This window comes from Athene cunicularia (genome assembly GCF_003259725.1).
Source record: "Athene cunicularia isolate RWA chromosome 8 unlocalized genomic scaffold, athCun1 chr8_part1, whole genome shotgun sequence".
In the NCBI taxonomy this organism is placed as follows: Eukaryota; Metazoa; Chordata; class Aves; order Strigiformes; family Strigidae; genus Athene; species Athene cunicularia.
The window spans coordinates 1928360-1943098 of record NW_020799109.1 but is presented as its reverse complement, the minus strand read 5'-3'; the positions used below and the strand labels follow the sequence as shown (position 1 = coordinate 1943098).

Below are 14739 nucleotides of genomic sequence, written 5' to 3'. Positions count from 1 at the left end.
TGTCCTCTGCAGGTGTTGAAAATCTCGGGACTTAAGTGGGAATTTTTGACAGAGGGACTCAGAATAGGCCTAGTCTATCAGAGAGGGGGGTTTTCTGATAAAAGAGGGAAAGGGAAGGGAGTTTGAGTATCTTCCACCTACCTCAAGGCATAAAAGCTGTGCTACAGTCATGCAAAACCAGGTTTTTGGTGGATAGTTTCCTTCTCATTAAACCTGCCCCTTTGCTGGTGAGTAGTCACCTTTGCAAAAGATTCCCTCGTATCAGCCTCACCCCCTGCCTCCCTCCCTTCGCATCTTACACACCTTTTAAACCTTGTGTGTTCATTTTTTCTCCCAAACCCATGGCTAATGTCTCCCAACAAGTGGCAGGGATGGTACCAGACAGCCAGAAGCTCTGCCCAGCGAAACGCTCAGGTTGAGTTCATTGCTGTACTTCTATTTGTGGCAGTAAACTAAATGTTCTCGATTGAGGGTTTTGCAATAAAATGTTTTGAGTAATCAGAGCTAATTTTCTGAATAGGTATGGATTAATTATCAGCTGGCTGTTGTTTGTAGATGCCATAGTTACGGAGATGAGTTTCTTCCGTTGATTATTCTGTGGGTACAAATAAAGTGTACTCAAGCTGTCATTGGTAAAAGAGCCGATAATAAAGCATAAAAGAAAAGAATATTAATTGAGCACTTAGCAGTTTCAAGATGTACTTATGCAGTTGGGTAAGTAAATGCTACAGTGAGGCATGGTAGATGGAGGAATCTCCTTCAGCGCCTACTGTATTATACTGGTGCCCTGCCTTTGGATTTCTAAAGAATCTAAAAATCTTGGCACTGGTGCTTATGTGTTTTTTTTTAATTGCATTAATTACATGCATGCTCTCATGCATTTTTTTAAGCCTTGAGGAACTGTATGCGACACCAAATAGCACGAGACCAAAGTAGTTCCCCTCTATCTGCAGCCACGAGGAACAGAGTAACTGCCAGGAGACTCAGTCTTTTATCGCTCCACCCCAGTAAGTAGCTTCTGGAGACATCAAAAATAACTCGGAGCACCCACTCCCTCCCAACCACGTACACGACTGTAAATAAATATTTATGTTATAAATATAACTGCTCAGGCAGCGTACGCGGTCCCTCACGCGCAGCGTGGTATTGCTGATATTTGATAAATTGTTCAGTAATTCATCGGTTGTTCCTACAAAGTAGTTGGCGTGTGCCAGGCGGCAGCGTGCGGCCGGAGCTGCCGTGTCAGGGCGTGCAGCTTGTGTTTCGCCATCCCTGCTGTTCCAGGGCAGCTCCTGCCTCCCCATCCCGTGTCACAGTGCAGGTCGGTGCCCCTCCGGGAAAGGCATTCAGTTGTGTGACACAGGAACCTGAAATGCTCCTGCGAAACCTGAGGCTGAGGTTTAGTTGGTGCCTGGGTTTTGAACAGTGAGAGAGTTTGGCCCCTACTCTGCGTGTCCTTCCTGCCAGTTCCCAAAGAACCACGGACAGGCTACACCGTAAAATTTGGATTTTAATCGGATTTCTTGATCAGGAGGTAGAAAGCCATAATGCTTTGAGGTGTCAGCCCCTGTCCCAACGCAGCCTTTGTTCTGAGCCTGCCTGGGTGTTCTCTGCAGCCTCATGTCTCAGTAACGCCGGTCCAGCTCAGCGATGGCACCTTCCGTCAGTGCTTTTCTCCAAGACTGTCTCTACCTGTGGTTCCCTTCTGGGGTGTTCAGTGTTTGTTTTCCCCTTCTCATCTATCCCTCGGTCGACCTGTATTGAATCTCTGTGTGTATTGATTCACAGTAGAAGAGGAGAGGAAGCCCAGATATATTTTGCAACTGGACACAGGCTCCTTTTTTTTTTTTTTTGTGACGGTGTGCGTTACTTTCAGAGCTTTTGCTGATTTTTTTTTTTTTTTGCCTGGATGCTTTATCCGCCTCCTTCTGCAGTAGTGCAAAGCACACAGTGTGCTCTGCAGAGCAGCGGGAGGGACGGGGTCTGCCTTACCACCGTGCTCCGGGGGATATTTTGGCTTAATATGATGAGTCGGGGCAGGCAGCGGCGGGGAGGGATGGGGAAATGTCTGGCTGGGGTCACAGTCGCTGTTGTGGCCGTGGTCCCAGCACGTGCCCGGCTGGGTGCTGCTGTTAAGGGCGGTCATCAGGCACAGCAGACTTGGGAGAACATCAGGAACGGGGAGAGGCCTTGTAGGAGTGAGGACTCGGCTCCTACTGCAAGTGAGATGACTCCTCAGACTTCCAAAGGCAAGAAAATTCATGCTGAACACGGCCGTACTTCACTTGGCTTAGCTGGAACATGGTCACACATATGGTATTTATATCAGATCCAAATGCCCAAGCAAAGGAGGCCAACCTGCTTATTTTCAGGGTTTACGAGGGGTGTCGCTTGCTAAAGTGTCCAGGGTGACTTCAGCCACGAGTTGCAGCAGCCAAGTTATGAAACTGTAAGAAAGTGGGTGTATAATGGAAACGGTGACAGAAGGTTTGGGGCTTTTGGGGCTTTTTTTTTTTTTTTTTACGTTTTTTAAACAGCCCTCCATTTTGCAGCCCATCTGTTCGAAATTCACTTGAACTAATATCCCGCATGGCTCAGACGTGAGCTATGGCTGAAAAGAAACTGAGGCATCCCGCTCGCACAACTGCCAAGTCCTCACCAATTTCGCAGGACTCCACAAATTTACTTCCAGAGCAGATGGGGACTGGGATGGATGGTGGCATGTCAGAGCTTCTTTAGTCCCTGTTACGCTTGTAAGGCTGGGTGTGAGGTTTGGCAAACGGAACCCCCTGCCTGGTGCGAAGGCTGCGGCCATGGGGGCGGCGGGGGGCGAGCGGCAGAGCTTGGTGACAGTGTTTAGCTGCTGTGGGTTCATGCTGAGAGCAACAGGAGCTGTGCTGAGCTGAGAGAAATCCAGGCTGGAGGAAGACTGAGCAGAGGAAGGCAGGAAAGCAGCCTTGGGGGTAAAGGTTTTATCATCAGGCAGAGTCTTGCTTGAATACAGTAAAAATAAGCCAGCGAGAGGCTCTGGTTAAGTGTAGCCCTGAGTGGGCAACGCAAGCTTGACACGTGCACCTGAGAACACCTTTTGTCAGACGCATGTGACACACGATACGTGTTTTGTTCGCAGCTTCGACGTGGAAAATGGCCCATCCCCAGGTCGCAGCCCACTGGACCCGCAGGCCGGCTCCTCGTCGGGACTCGTCTTGCACACGACGTTCCCGGGCCACAGCCAGCGCCGAGAGTCCTTCCTGTACAGGTCCGACAGCGACTATGACTTATCACCAAAGACAATGTCCAGGAACTCCTCTCTCCCCAGCGAACAGTAAGCAGAAATTCAGATCGTATCATATTTTACGGTAACTAAGAGCTTTACACAGCCCCCTGTAATCCTCAGAGCTCTGCTAAGCGGAGCTTAAGGGTGGTGCTCACGTTTCACAGCCTGTGTGCCCAAGACGGGTGCTTTTATGGTCTGCCAAGGCACGACTTCTCCCCATCCCGTCCTTAAAACATTCCCCTTTCCTCCGTAATTTAGCAAAAGAGCTTCCAAAGCTGGACCCTGAAAGAACAGAGAATTCTTGCGTTTTCCTTTTTTTGGGACTAGCTCTTCCCGTGGGAATCGGTGTCTGGGGGATGGAGCGCTGAGCTGCCCGTGTCTCAGCGGGATTTTCCGGCGGGACAGCCCCGTCCCTCCTGCACCCAACTTGCTCACGCTGCCTTTTCTCCCGTTATACTCTCACCGTGTGTCCTCAGAGCCCGGTGAGCATCAGCTCGGCTTTTTCGTAGGTAGGTAACGCTCCATTAGCCTGGACAGCACAACTATGACTGTACTTATATTTCCAGTATTACTCTTCCCCATCCTGTTTTCTGTCATGGGTTGTTCACTAGAACTGAGCGGAAAACACAGCAGAAAGCCGAGACAGATGGTTGAGCTTGAGAGGATCAATACAACACAGAGCGTGGAGCTTAAATGAGTGTCCTGGATTTGCAGCCCTTTATTTTAAAAGGCACAGTTTAAAGTTTTAAAGTGACCATTAAGCTGTAAAAAAAAAAAAAAAAAGTGCTCGTAAAAAAAAAAAAAAAAAGTTTTAACTGTTACGAAAGCCCTACAAGTTTTGTCACGAAATAAAAATCTAAATATTAGCGAGATCCATGAGGAGAATTCTCCTGAACGAGGACATCCCTCCCTGTTAGTTAGCATTTAGTAAATATTTACCAGAGACAGTCACCACTCCAACTTATGCAAATACCATTTTTTCTGTAAACAGTGGATTTTAACAATTGCCCCGTGTTCCCAGCAGTGTGCTGGAGGAGCCAGCTGTGCTGGGGTGGGGAAAGCCCCGTCCAGCGGTGCCTACCACCCACCTTCCCCCCAGCTTCAGAGCTGCCTGCAGTTAGAAGTGTCCGTTCACTGCGGGCATCAAGTCCTATATATAATATCACCCCAAAAAATCCTCTCTTATTGACGGTGACAATGTATTTTTCTCAGAACTTCTGCTCAAATCTTCCATGATGAAAACGGCCGGACAAAACCCAGCGTCTGAATAACATTAAAGACAGAGATCAACAAAAGCCAGGAAATTCAGAGCTGACCTTTCCCCAGACCATTATGGGTTTTTTTTCCACCGCGGTGCAAGCGGGCTGCCTTAACTTTTGAATTTCCTGGCTTTTATTGCCTGGCGTTACCAATCTGAACAGTCGCTCCAGCCAGGTTGTTTTGGATATACACTGAGAGACCTTTCCATTAGGAACAAGATTTTATGTAGTGTTAAATAAATGCTGTATGGGTTAATGTTTTTTTTTGGTTTTGGTGGGCGCTGCCTGGGGGAACCTCCCTCTATAAAATGCTCTTTCTCTGGGGTGAATGTTTGAGGTAAATTTACACATTTTCTCCATTTCTCCTTAGGCATGGGGACGACCTGATTGTCACACCTTTCGCCCAGGTGAGTTGGCAGCCTGATGGCCTCTCAAATTGAAAAAAAAAACCCAAACCACATAAAACCTTAGGTGGAGAAGATAACATCTCCATTTTTGCCTCCTCTGTAGGTTCTGGCCAGTCTACGAAGCGTGAGGAACAACTTCACGCTCCTTACCAATTTGCATGGCACGTCCAACAAGTAAGCCCATGGTTTTTTTTTCCCTCATGGCTCACACACCACAGGGGCTGGCGGGGTCCGAGCAAGAGCGACGATAGCTGGGGAACTGTGGTAGCCCACGCTCAGAGCCCACCAGCCCCGGGCTACTGCCGTGCTGTGTGTGGCTCGCTCCACCCCTCACACGAGACTGGGAGAGTGCGGTGAGCCGGAGGAGATGTATTTCAGCTTGGGAAGGGGTTGTGGTGTGTTTCTGGACACAGTGGGGGCATGTGGTGTGGGATCTTCCTCTCTTTGCCACCGTGGCTGGCCCAGGCGCTCGTTAGGAGCCCAGCTCGGCGCGGAGGCGTTGGGTTGAGCTGCAGTGCTGCCCTTCGTTTCCACCGATGTTTCACAAGAGAGACGGTCACGCCAAGGAGGGAAACCCCAAGCACGAGGCTGTGGGGACGGTGAGGGTTTCCGTGGCAGGGCAGGCAGCGGCTCGGCTTGGGGGCTGCCCACAGAACTGGCCTGTGCTGCCTGCAGGCCTGGGTCGCTTCGTTTGACACTAATTGCACTGAGAGGGGAAGGTGATGCCCCGAACTTAAGAGGAGGATGTTGTTTTTTATACCTGCTGAAGAGGAGAAACCAAACAAACTCCTTTATACGCCTCTGTCCGGAACCACCGTTTCCCCTTAGCTATTTATAATGAGCCAGCCATCGTCATTTTCTGGCCTGTTTTGCCCCAAGAGAGCTGTTTTGAGTAAAACCAACATCATTCATTCCTGGCGACGTCGGTTTCGCACCCACCCATCCCACCCCGGGACTGGCAGGCGCTGCTCGCTCGAAGCGAAGGATGAGGTGCAGAAATCCATTCTGGTGGGACACCCTTGGCTCCACACGTGTGAGTGGCATCGCCTGGGTGCCCACCGTGGGCTCTGCTTCCCACCTCCCAACACAGTCTTGTGTTTTACCTAAAGCCCAGTGATTTATCCCGGCGTGAGTTTTTCCTCCCGTTGATTTCTGTTTGCAAATTTTGATGGGAAGGAACCGCCACATTCCAAGATGGAGGTTAATAGAAAAACAGATGGCTGAAATAGATTACCTTTTTTTTTTTTTTTTTTTTTTAAAAAAAAGCTTTGCTTTTTTGAACAGCTCAAGCATTTCAGCAGTTCCTAATGAGGAATCTGAAATTGGACGGGGCCGGAAGGAAGCGAGGGCGTAACCTGTAGGACACACAGGCATCTTGCAGTGTCCTTTTGAAAACATTCCCAGATTTGATTGAGGTATAAAGTCACTTGCCCAAGCCAAAGCAAAAGTCGTTAAATGTTTAAACCATTATATACCAAGCATCCAAGTCCGTGGCGGAATGTGCTTCCAGGCGCTGCGGAGCTTTCCACACTGTTTCCAAGCAGCTCTGCTGGGTTACAGCCGTGCTGCCAGCTCATGATTTTATCATACGTCTCATGATATGTGGTATTTTACTTAAATTTTTGCTCTGGGGATCATGAGAATCTCAGCTTTTCTTTAGCCCCTCCTCTCCCCTCTTTTTGCCTCCTCCTCCACCCCTCCTGGCCGGAGAAAGAAAAAGAGGATGCTGTCCCACATATTTACAGAAATGCTGGAAAATATGAATGTTGAGGGCTGGAGGAAAAAAAACCAACTAGAAGTCATATTTTTTTTGACTTTAACGTCAGGGGTTTTAAGGCAGTTTCCTGATTGGAAAAGAGGAGAGTATGATTAATGGTTTCAGAGTGCCCAAGGTTGGCAGATGGGGCCCAGGACATGGTCAGAAAGCGTCGGGTGCTCCTGTGCTGAATAACCCCCGACAAGAGGGAAGGAGGGGAAGCGGGAGCCGTGGGTGCCTGAGTGTGGTGGTGTCTAAGAGAGGAACGCGCTGTCCTGACCCAGATCCCCGGGTCTCTGCAGCCTGCGCCCTGGCTGCCGCAGAAACCGGGATGAGCATGGCCAGGCCACTGGGAGGATGCTGGGAGCGGGCCCGTTCGCTCCGCAGGCTCCACAGCGGGGAATACCCTCCCTCCCCGCCCCCCCAGGCATGTCTGTGCAACACCGAGCTGGGTTTGGAGATACCTGGAGCAACGTCTCCCCAGATACTGGAAGCGCTGCAGCCGCGGCGTGGTGTCCCTCTTGGGGAGTTTCTGTTTTTGAGAGATTTCAAGATTTGGCTTTTCAAAGGCTCAGCAGAGGCAGGTCGGGGCAGATTTTCAGAGAAGTCGGCATCCAACGTGTGCGCCCTGTGCTGAACCCTTCGAAGAATCTGGGTCCTGCAGCTCCTTCCAGAAAAGCCGAGCCTTTGGAATCCCAGCTGGGAAGCGGGTGCTGAGCCTGGGGGAGGCAGAGGAGGAGGAGGAGGGTTTGGGGCTGTCGGCAGAGACCGGGAGGCTGGGGCTGAGGGTCTGTAGCTGTTACTCTTGACGCGGATCTTACCTGGTTAGCGAGGCCTTCCTGGAGCACTTCTGAAGAACCCCCTGGAGCTACAATTGCAGCAGAATTGAGCCGCTTGCTCGCTTTGATTTTAGCTTCAAAGGAGAGCTGGCAAATAATGGATGTTTCAGTTCAGTGGCTGACTCAAAAAATTGGGGTTATGAGGTTGGCTAAGAGAGAGTGTGGGGAAATCTGGCTTCAGTTAAAATGTATCAGACACTTCTTAGGGAAGCAAAAGCCCAAAGTTTCATTTCTGGTCAGCCTGAAGTACTGCATTCAGTCCAAAATGAAGTATCTTGATTTTGATGTCAACTCTTGTTAACTTCTCTAAAAAAGCAAGTCTCTTTTTTTTTTTTTTTTCCCCGAGTAGATTATGGTTTCAGCTTGAAAAATTAACAGTTTTATTTGGCAAATGTCACAATGAAATATTATGACGTTTGGAGAAACACTGCACCCTTTTTCCAGTCAGACCCTGTTTGCTTGACTTGGACCAATTCTTCAAATAGCTTTTGGTCCTTCCGAAATCCAGACTTTTCTGATGAAACTGGTGCTCCTAGTTGAAAAAAGGTCCTTCGGCTGTTTCAGAGCTTACACTAGTGACTGCAGCATCTTCTTACTTGCTTCCAGGTGCAATTCAAACTGCAGGGTTCAAAGCCAAACATTTCTCACCTTACCTGTGGCATTGCCTTGCAGCCTGCACCCTCCCAGTGCTTCGGGGTCCAGTCCAGACCTCGCAGGGAAAAGCTTTTCAGGAGAAAGTCTTGATCCTGGGGGATCCCCTGACCCCTTCAGCCACAAAGAGGAGGCCCTTGCTGGCTTCCAGGCATATTTTGAGCAGAAAGTTGCAAAGGCGGGGTGGGATGATGGCACATCTTTCCTGGTGTACCTTCTTCCCAGCATGGGTGTGTGCCTAGCCAGGGGACAGACACCTTTGGGTTTTCCTAACAGATATATTGATACTGCTCCTTAACAGCCCCAATCTTTTGAAAGTGTTTTGGACTTCTTTGTGAGCACGGAAAAGGATTTTTAACTGTGGGAGTTGGCAGTTTGAACTGCCAACGGGGTTTGAAATGATAAAATATTACCTATTTATATTCTTTATCCCTCTTAGGAGATCTCCAGCAACGAGCCAGCCACCTGTCTCCAGAGTTAACCTGCAAGGTACGTGCGTGACTTTGATAATCACCTGCGAGGTCAAACGCAGAGGACACTTACTGCCCATCATTTTACTAACAGCTGCTTCTCTGCCCCCTCCCCTCGGTGCGATTCTGGGCTCGTGGAGCTTCTGCAGAGTTACTCATGCAAAACCAATACGAGGGAGCCATCAGGCCCAAAGTATTGTTGTTTTAATAGTTTGGGTTTGGGGTTTATCCCTGTAGGTTAGCATAAAAGAGGAACATGATTTTGGTTTGATAGTCATGGCCACAGTGACTGCTATTGTTCTGAGTCCCTGTGCTGCACAGGCCTGGACAAGCCCCAGCCAACAAGCCTTGAACAGGCTCAGACACAGCTGTAGGGTTTTTTGTCCTGTTTATTTCAGTTTGTTTCCAGGTGATCTCTGTAAAAATTGCAATCTCAAAAACCTTTCTCAGGTGGAACTTCCTCTGCTTTTCTTAGGCTGCCCTGGGATGGTGTTTTTTTGCATTTTGTTGTTTGCGTGCGGTCTTTTGAAATCTACATTTAGCCATCGAGCACGAGCAGGAGTCGGGGAGGGTGGCTGATCCCATCTTCTTCCCTGCCTGCTTCCCCCTGCGCACGAGGTTCCTCGGTCCCCTTGTCCTCACCCCTGTGTCAGGGCAGCAAACACAAGTAGGTTTGACGACGGTCGTGGAGGAGAGTAACGGCGAGCAAAGCCTCCGGGCGGGGGGCGGCGGGCACTGCGCTGCGTACAGCCCCTGGGACCCCCTCTAGAACAGACCTTGCGCTAATTTAAAGGTTACTCCCACACAGAAGGAGATAAGATTTAGAGGAGTGCCCATTTGTAAGGTTTAATCTCAGCCTTTCCCACAACTATGTGCTTGGAGGGACTAATAAAGGTTAATTTTTACGGTGTGTGAAACCTGGATAGCTAAGGATTGTTTCCTTTCGTGCCATGTGTTATTTACTGTCTGGGGACACGTATAGTCCTGGAGACTTCCAGATTATGTTCCTCAAAACTTGTTAATGGGATGTGGAAACCTCTGAGGCAGAAACACAACTGGACATCCCGATCTTGACCTGCCTTCTTCTTCACTCCCTCTGTGTGAGCAGTGTCGAGTCAGGGCGAGCAGGAATGCAACCCGTCACCTTATTTAAGAATCTGTTCTAGCAAGACCTTGATTCTGTGGCCTGTGTGGAAAAAAAAATCACGGAAAATTTCATAAACTTTCCATAGACCTGTTTGTATGAGCTACAGAGTCTGTTAACGAGGAGAGAATTCCCTTCCAGGAATTTTTTAGATTAATTTGATTAATATTTTCTGTGGAAAGAATCGCTTTCAACTTGTTAACACTTTGTAAATATTTTTCTACAGTATTTAGGAGTGGTAGGATACTTGTTACTTTTTAGCTAACTCAAGCTTCTAATGCAGAATACATGAAAGCTTCTTCCTTTTTGATTGAAGGGTCTGACACATGTAACCGTAGAACGAGTTTAGTGTTACCCTGCAAAGCTCAAAAAGATAAAGAAATGCCGAAGAATCCAACTTTTAGCATTTTTAACCTTGTGATCCTGACTCATAGTCTTTAATGTTTCGCTGCTAGTAATTACCTGTGGATTGGTGAACGTATCTAAAATAAACTGTATTAACATCTTACCTGAGACGTGAAAAAAGAAAATGCCCAGATGTGGAAATGAGCCACTCTGGGTGCATTTTCAGCGTGCAGATTTTTATTTGGTAACAGAAGGACTGTGGAAGAAAAGTGCAGCTCAGCGGTAAAAAGTAGAGAATTATTGGCAGAATTTGTGGCCCCTCAAGTGAAGGAGTTCTTAACCACGAATCTTAACTGACTTGAGGTGGAGTCTCAAAATGAAACAAAAAATAGCACCCGTATCATTACAACTGAAGTAAATTGTGACAGGACGTAGATAAGAATAAGAAATAGTTTTGAGATTGCTATGGTGTTATTTCCTACATGAAAAAAGCCAATATTGACACTATAAGTGGAAAAGCCCGGGGTTCTTAGTTAAATTCAGTTCCAGATTATTTTTGTGGATGAATTTTCCCAGCTCTCCCAGGATCTAGTCTCTAGGCTGAAGCAATCCCTCCCTGGCCGGCAATAAGATGTTCTCTCTTGCCTCGCCGAGAAGGGACAGCAGCTCTGACACGCGGAAGGGAGGCTCTGAAAAACAGCCTGAGCGAGCTGCCGGACCCACAGCTTGTTGGGTCTTTTGCAAGGCTGAGGGCTGTAGCTGGGGGAGAGGATGGGCTCCTCTCGGCGAGGCCAGCGCCCCGACACCACCTCCTCGCTGCCGTGGGAGCCCGTGCTCACGTGGAGACAGAGCTGGAGTGAACAGTGCCGGTCTTACTTTATCCTGCAGTTACTTTTTTTTTTTTTTTTTTTTTTTTTTTGGTGCTATTTCAGCGTGTAAGCCAGGACCTCTCTGAATTTCTGACCGTATCGTTGACTTTGGTGGCCCCCGGAGCGCGTTCCAGGTTGCTGTAGAGCCTCTCACGTTCCCCGTGATGGCTGCAGTCCCGCTGTACAGCCCTTCCCTTCATCACTCCGGTTCCTTTACCTATTTACAGCCATTCTTACACACTGCAACTCATCTCGGTGTAGCAGGAAACAATGACGGCTGTTTACTTTCTAAGGAAGTTTCCATTTAAATGCAGCAACAACAATGATTTTTAGGGGAATTTTTTTTTTCAGTGTTTGCAGCTTTTTTCCCCTAGATGGCTTCTGATATGGAAATTTTGAAAGGAAGGAGAGATTTTCCTACCAGAACACTTCCAGCTATGTGGCAGTGGCTCCTGTGTCTGAAAGGATGCAGAGTGTTTTTCCTGAAAGTTTTGGAGAAGGAAACAGTAATGTTTTGATTGGGACTAGGCTGCGTTACATCTCTCTAGATAAAAGAATGTGTTTTGAACTGCGACGTGTTTATATCCTCTAGACTGGTTAATCGGCAAAGCTCGGAATTTTATTTTAGCTCTCCCATGTCACACATTGATTCATAGATTTACCACAATCAATTGACATCAGTATGAGCACCTCATATATGTCTCCTTTTATTTGTCATTAGTGGAGTGATTTATATCCTGTTATGAAAAGTACAGAACTCAGGGTTTAAAGCAAACTAGCATACATTAATAAAATTACCCTGGAGGGAGACAAATTACAGTCAGCATTTGCACTGGAGGTAATACATGCCAGCTGTTTACTCCAGCTCGAACGTTACAGGATTTGTCAGTTGTTTCAAACCAAGAGGAGGCAAATCTGGTGCTCGTGTACTCCCAAGGAGTTACATCACTGAGGACCCAGGCCCGTGGCAAAATGAATGAGCTGTGTTGCAGTGATGACATGCTTTTTTCTTTTTTGCTTTCATTTTCTTGAAAGTAGGAAAAATTCTGGCCATTTTTATTTTTTTTTTCGTGGGACGTAGTGCTTTCAAATCTGATACTGATGTCACTGTAAATTTCAGAGCTTTCTTAATCTTATAACCACAGCCATAAAAGGAAGAGGAATATGTATTGAACATCCTGTGTTTTGTCCTTAGTATCAGCTTAAATAAATCTGGCAGATTTTTCCTGTTATTTTGTCATAACTGCAGATCACAGGAATGGACAAAATTGTGTCCATTCCGTTTCATGAATTGAGAAACCATAACATGGAAATATGAAGCCGTAGCAAAAAGTACATAAATCCTTGATTAGGTGATGTACCTCCCAGCTGGGGAGGATAATGGGAATGCTCCAGGCCACCAGTTCCTGAGTGGTCCAGAGCATTTACACACTGTGATTGCGGCGGGCCGGGCCTGCCAGCGGGTGCTGCCCAGCTGCCTCCTCTGGACTCACAGAACCAAGGATAGAAACACGTCGTCACACAAGTCTCGGTGACTTTTCTTTCTCCTCTTCTCCTTTTTTTGGATTTGCAGCCTCTGCCACAGTTACTTTCCTTGACCTCCGTGCCACTGTGTGCTCAGTGAATCCGTCAGCCCCTTCTCTCCTTGATTCAGCTCCCCTGGCATCACCAGAGGGTCTTTAGTTCCTCCCCAATTGATTCAGCTAATAAAATCTTTAACCAGCAACAAGTCTGGCAGTTCCTGCTTAGTTCCTTTCCTTCCTCCATATTTATGTACTTCACTGACCCTAATTCCCTCTGAATTAAATCGTCTTTCACTGCCTGCCGCATTCAGCCTAAGCCTTTCTTTCATTCTTCCACCCATTTTGGTACAATCTTTTCTCCATCTGTTTTGTTCCCTCTGTATTTTTCCCCGGACTTTTTCATGTTTTACGCCGTCCTTTCTCCCAGCTGGGCACAGGATCGGTGCCACTTGCTTAGATCCCCAATTCTGAGGCATCTCCCTCCCTGCTTGACAGCGGTTGCGTGTCTGCTCTTCACTTTTGTCTGCCCTCATGGAGGTGTTTCACGCCGTCGCCTTACCTGCGGGCGCCGCAGTAAGTGACCCCCCTCATCCCCACCGCAGAGATTCTGCAGAAAGACGCAACCGGGAGCGAGAAGCTTCTCGGGATGAACTGGAGGACAGGGGAGAGGCGGCTGCTGAAAGGCCGAGCCCCAGCTGGACACTATTTTTCCATGCTGGTTCATTTGATAAGCCGCTGCATTTAATTGTTAGCGACAGCTGACGGGGGCACAGCACGGCGTTAAGGGCCAAACGGCGTCGGGCGCTTCCTGGCGCTGCGAGGGGGGTGCAGGAACTTTTCTCAAGAGCCAGCAACCGAGTGCCCCTTGGATACTTTCAACACTTGCATAATTATAGTCTGTCCTCACAATTAATTATATACCTAGCAATATAATACAGCTGATTTGCAACCCGAGGCTTTGGGGGGGGTGTAGCGCTTTGGGATATGTCACACACAGGCTTTTCAGGGCTCATGGGATTAAAGCTTTGTTAAAATTCCTCTCTGGGGATGGGAGTGAAAGGTTGGTATTTTTCTTGCTTGTGCCTTAGCCTCTGCTTTCCTGTACATCTGCACGTTTGTCTGCACTTCTCACATGCCTTTACACGAACTCCAAACTTGTACTTTCGTTTTTTTTTATGTGGGTGTAAGATGTACACAGACTCGTGCACGAACATTTGTATAAAGCATAAACAAAAGACTGGATAATACTGGTGCTCGTGCTAATGAGAGTCCCGACTTTTTGTGGGAGTTAACAAGCCCTGTTTCAGAGCATCAAAGTCAGCTCTTGGTTACGAATATCTATAAATCCCCAGTAATTCGTGTGGAGCTAGTGCTCTTGCACCATCCTTCCTCTGCTTGGCGTGCGGAGAATGGCTCTGGGCACATACGAAATAGAGGATTCGTTTTGAAATTGTGTTGGTCTGCTGTGAGTTTGGCTGAAGATCCGGCCTTTTGGTTTTGAGACAGACTGCACAAGTCATGTAGATGCGGTGTTTTAGGCTTTTAACAGGAGTGCAAGAGGAACCCTGTGTTATCCAATAGCTGAGCTAAAAAGCAACTGGTTGTGCACAGTGAATACAGTGGTGCTGCGGGCTGTAAATATTATTACCTACAAATATTATTTTTGAAGGATGCAGTGCTGGAATGATGCAGACTATTTAGAAACTAAGCAGAACTGTAAAAGAAATCATACAGATATCAGCTGAAGGACGTGACTGAGTGACCTTAAGGCTGGTGAACGGTGAAGTGACTCCTGCTGCTCGAGAAATTAAAAAGTGTGTTTCAAAGTGAACTTTAAAAGTGACCTGCAGAAAAAAAGAAGTGTGGCTTGTCCATGCTGGGGATGTCCAGAGGCCGTTTCTGGCTCTTTGGGGGCAGTTCATTCCCACAAAGAGTCCGTTTCGTGTGTTGTGCCTGCCTGCAAACACACCCCCCCTGAAAGTTGGACTCATGCATCTTAGTAAGTATTTCAGTTATGCTATTGACGTCAATGCAGTCATTAAATAGATTGCCGGCCCTCCCATCAGTAAACCTGTGCCAAAGACCTAGAGGCAGACACATTTTAAAAGAAGAACATCAGGTTTTCTTTTAGCTTTTGGAGAGAAGAAGGGAAAAGTTTCTTCTGAAGTCACTACGCTTTGTAATGGGGGGGGGGGGGGG

The 14739-nt window shown here is 47.7% G+C and overlaps 1 protein-coding gene across 1 annotated transcript in view; it reads left to right on the top strand.

Moving 5' to 3' along the window:
• Positions 1–14739, top strand: part of PDE4B (phosphodiesterase 4B) — a 182838-nt gene that overhangs the window by 121116 nt on the left and 46983 nt on the right. Inside the window, exons 3-6 of the mRNA XM_026853854.1 lie at positions 3131–3325; positions 4907–4943; positions 5047–5117; positions 8629–8678. Of these exons, the coding sequence (XP_026709655.1) occupies positions 3131–3325; positions 4907–4943; positions 5047–5117; positions 8629–8678 (353 nt within the window). The remainder of the gene's footprint in view (positions 1–3130; positions 3326–4906; positions 4944–5046; positions 5118–8628; positions 8679–14739) is intronic.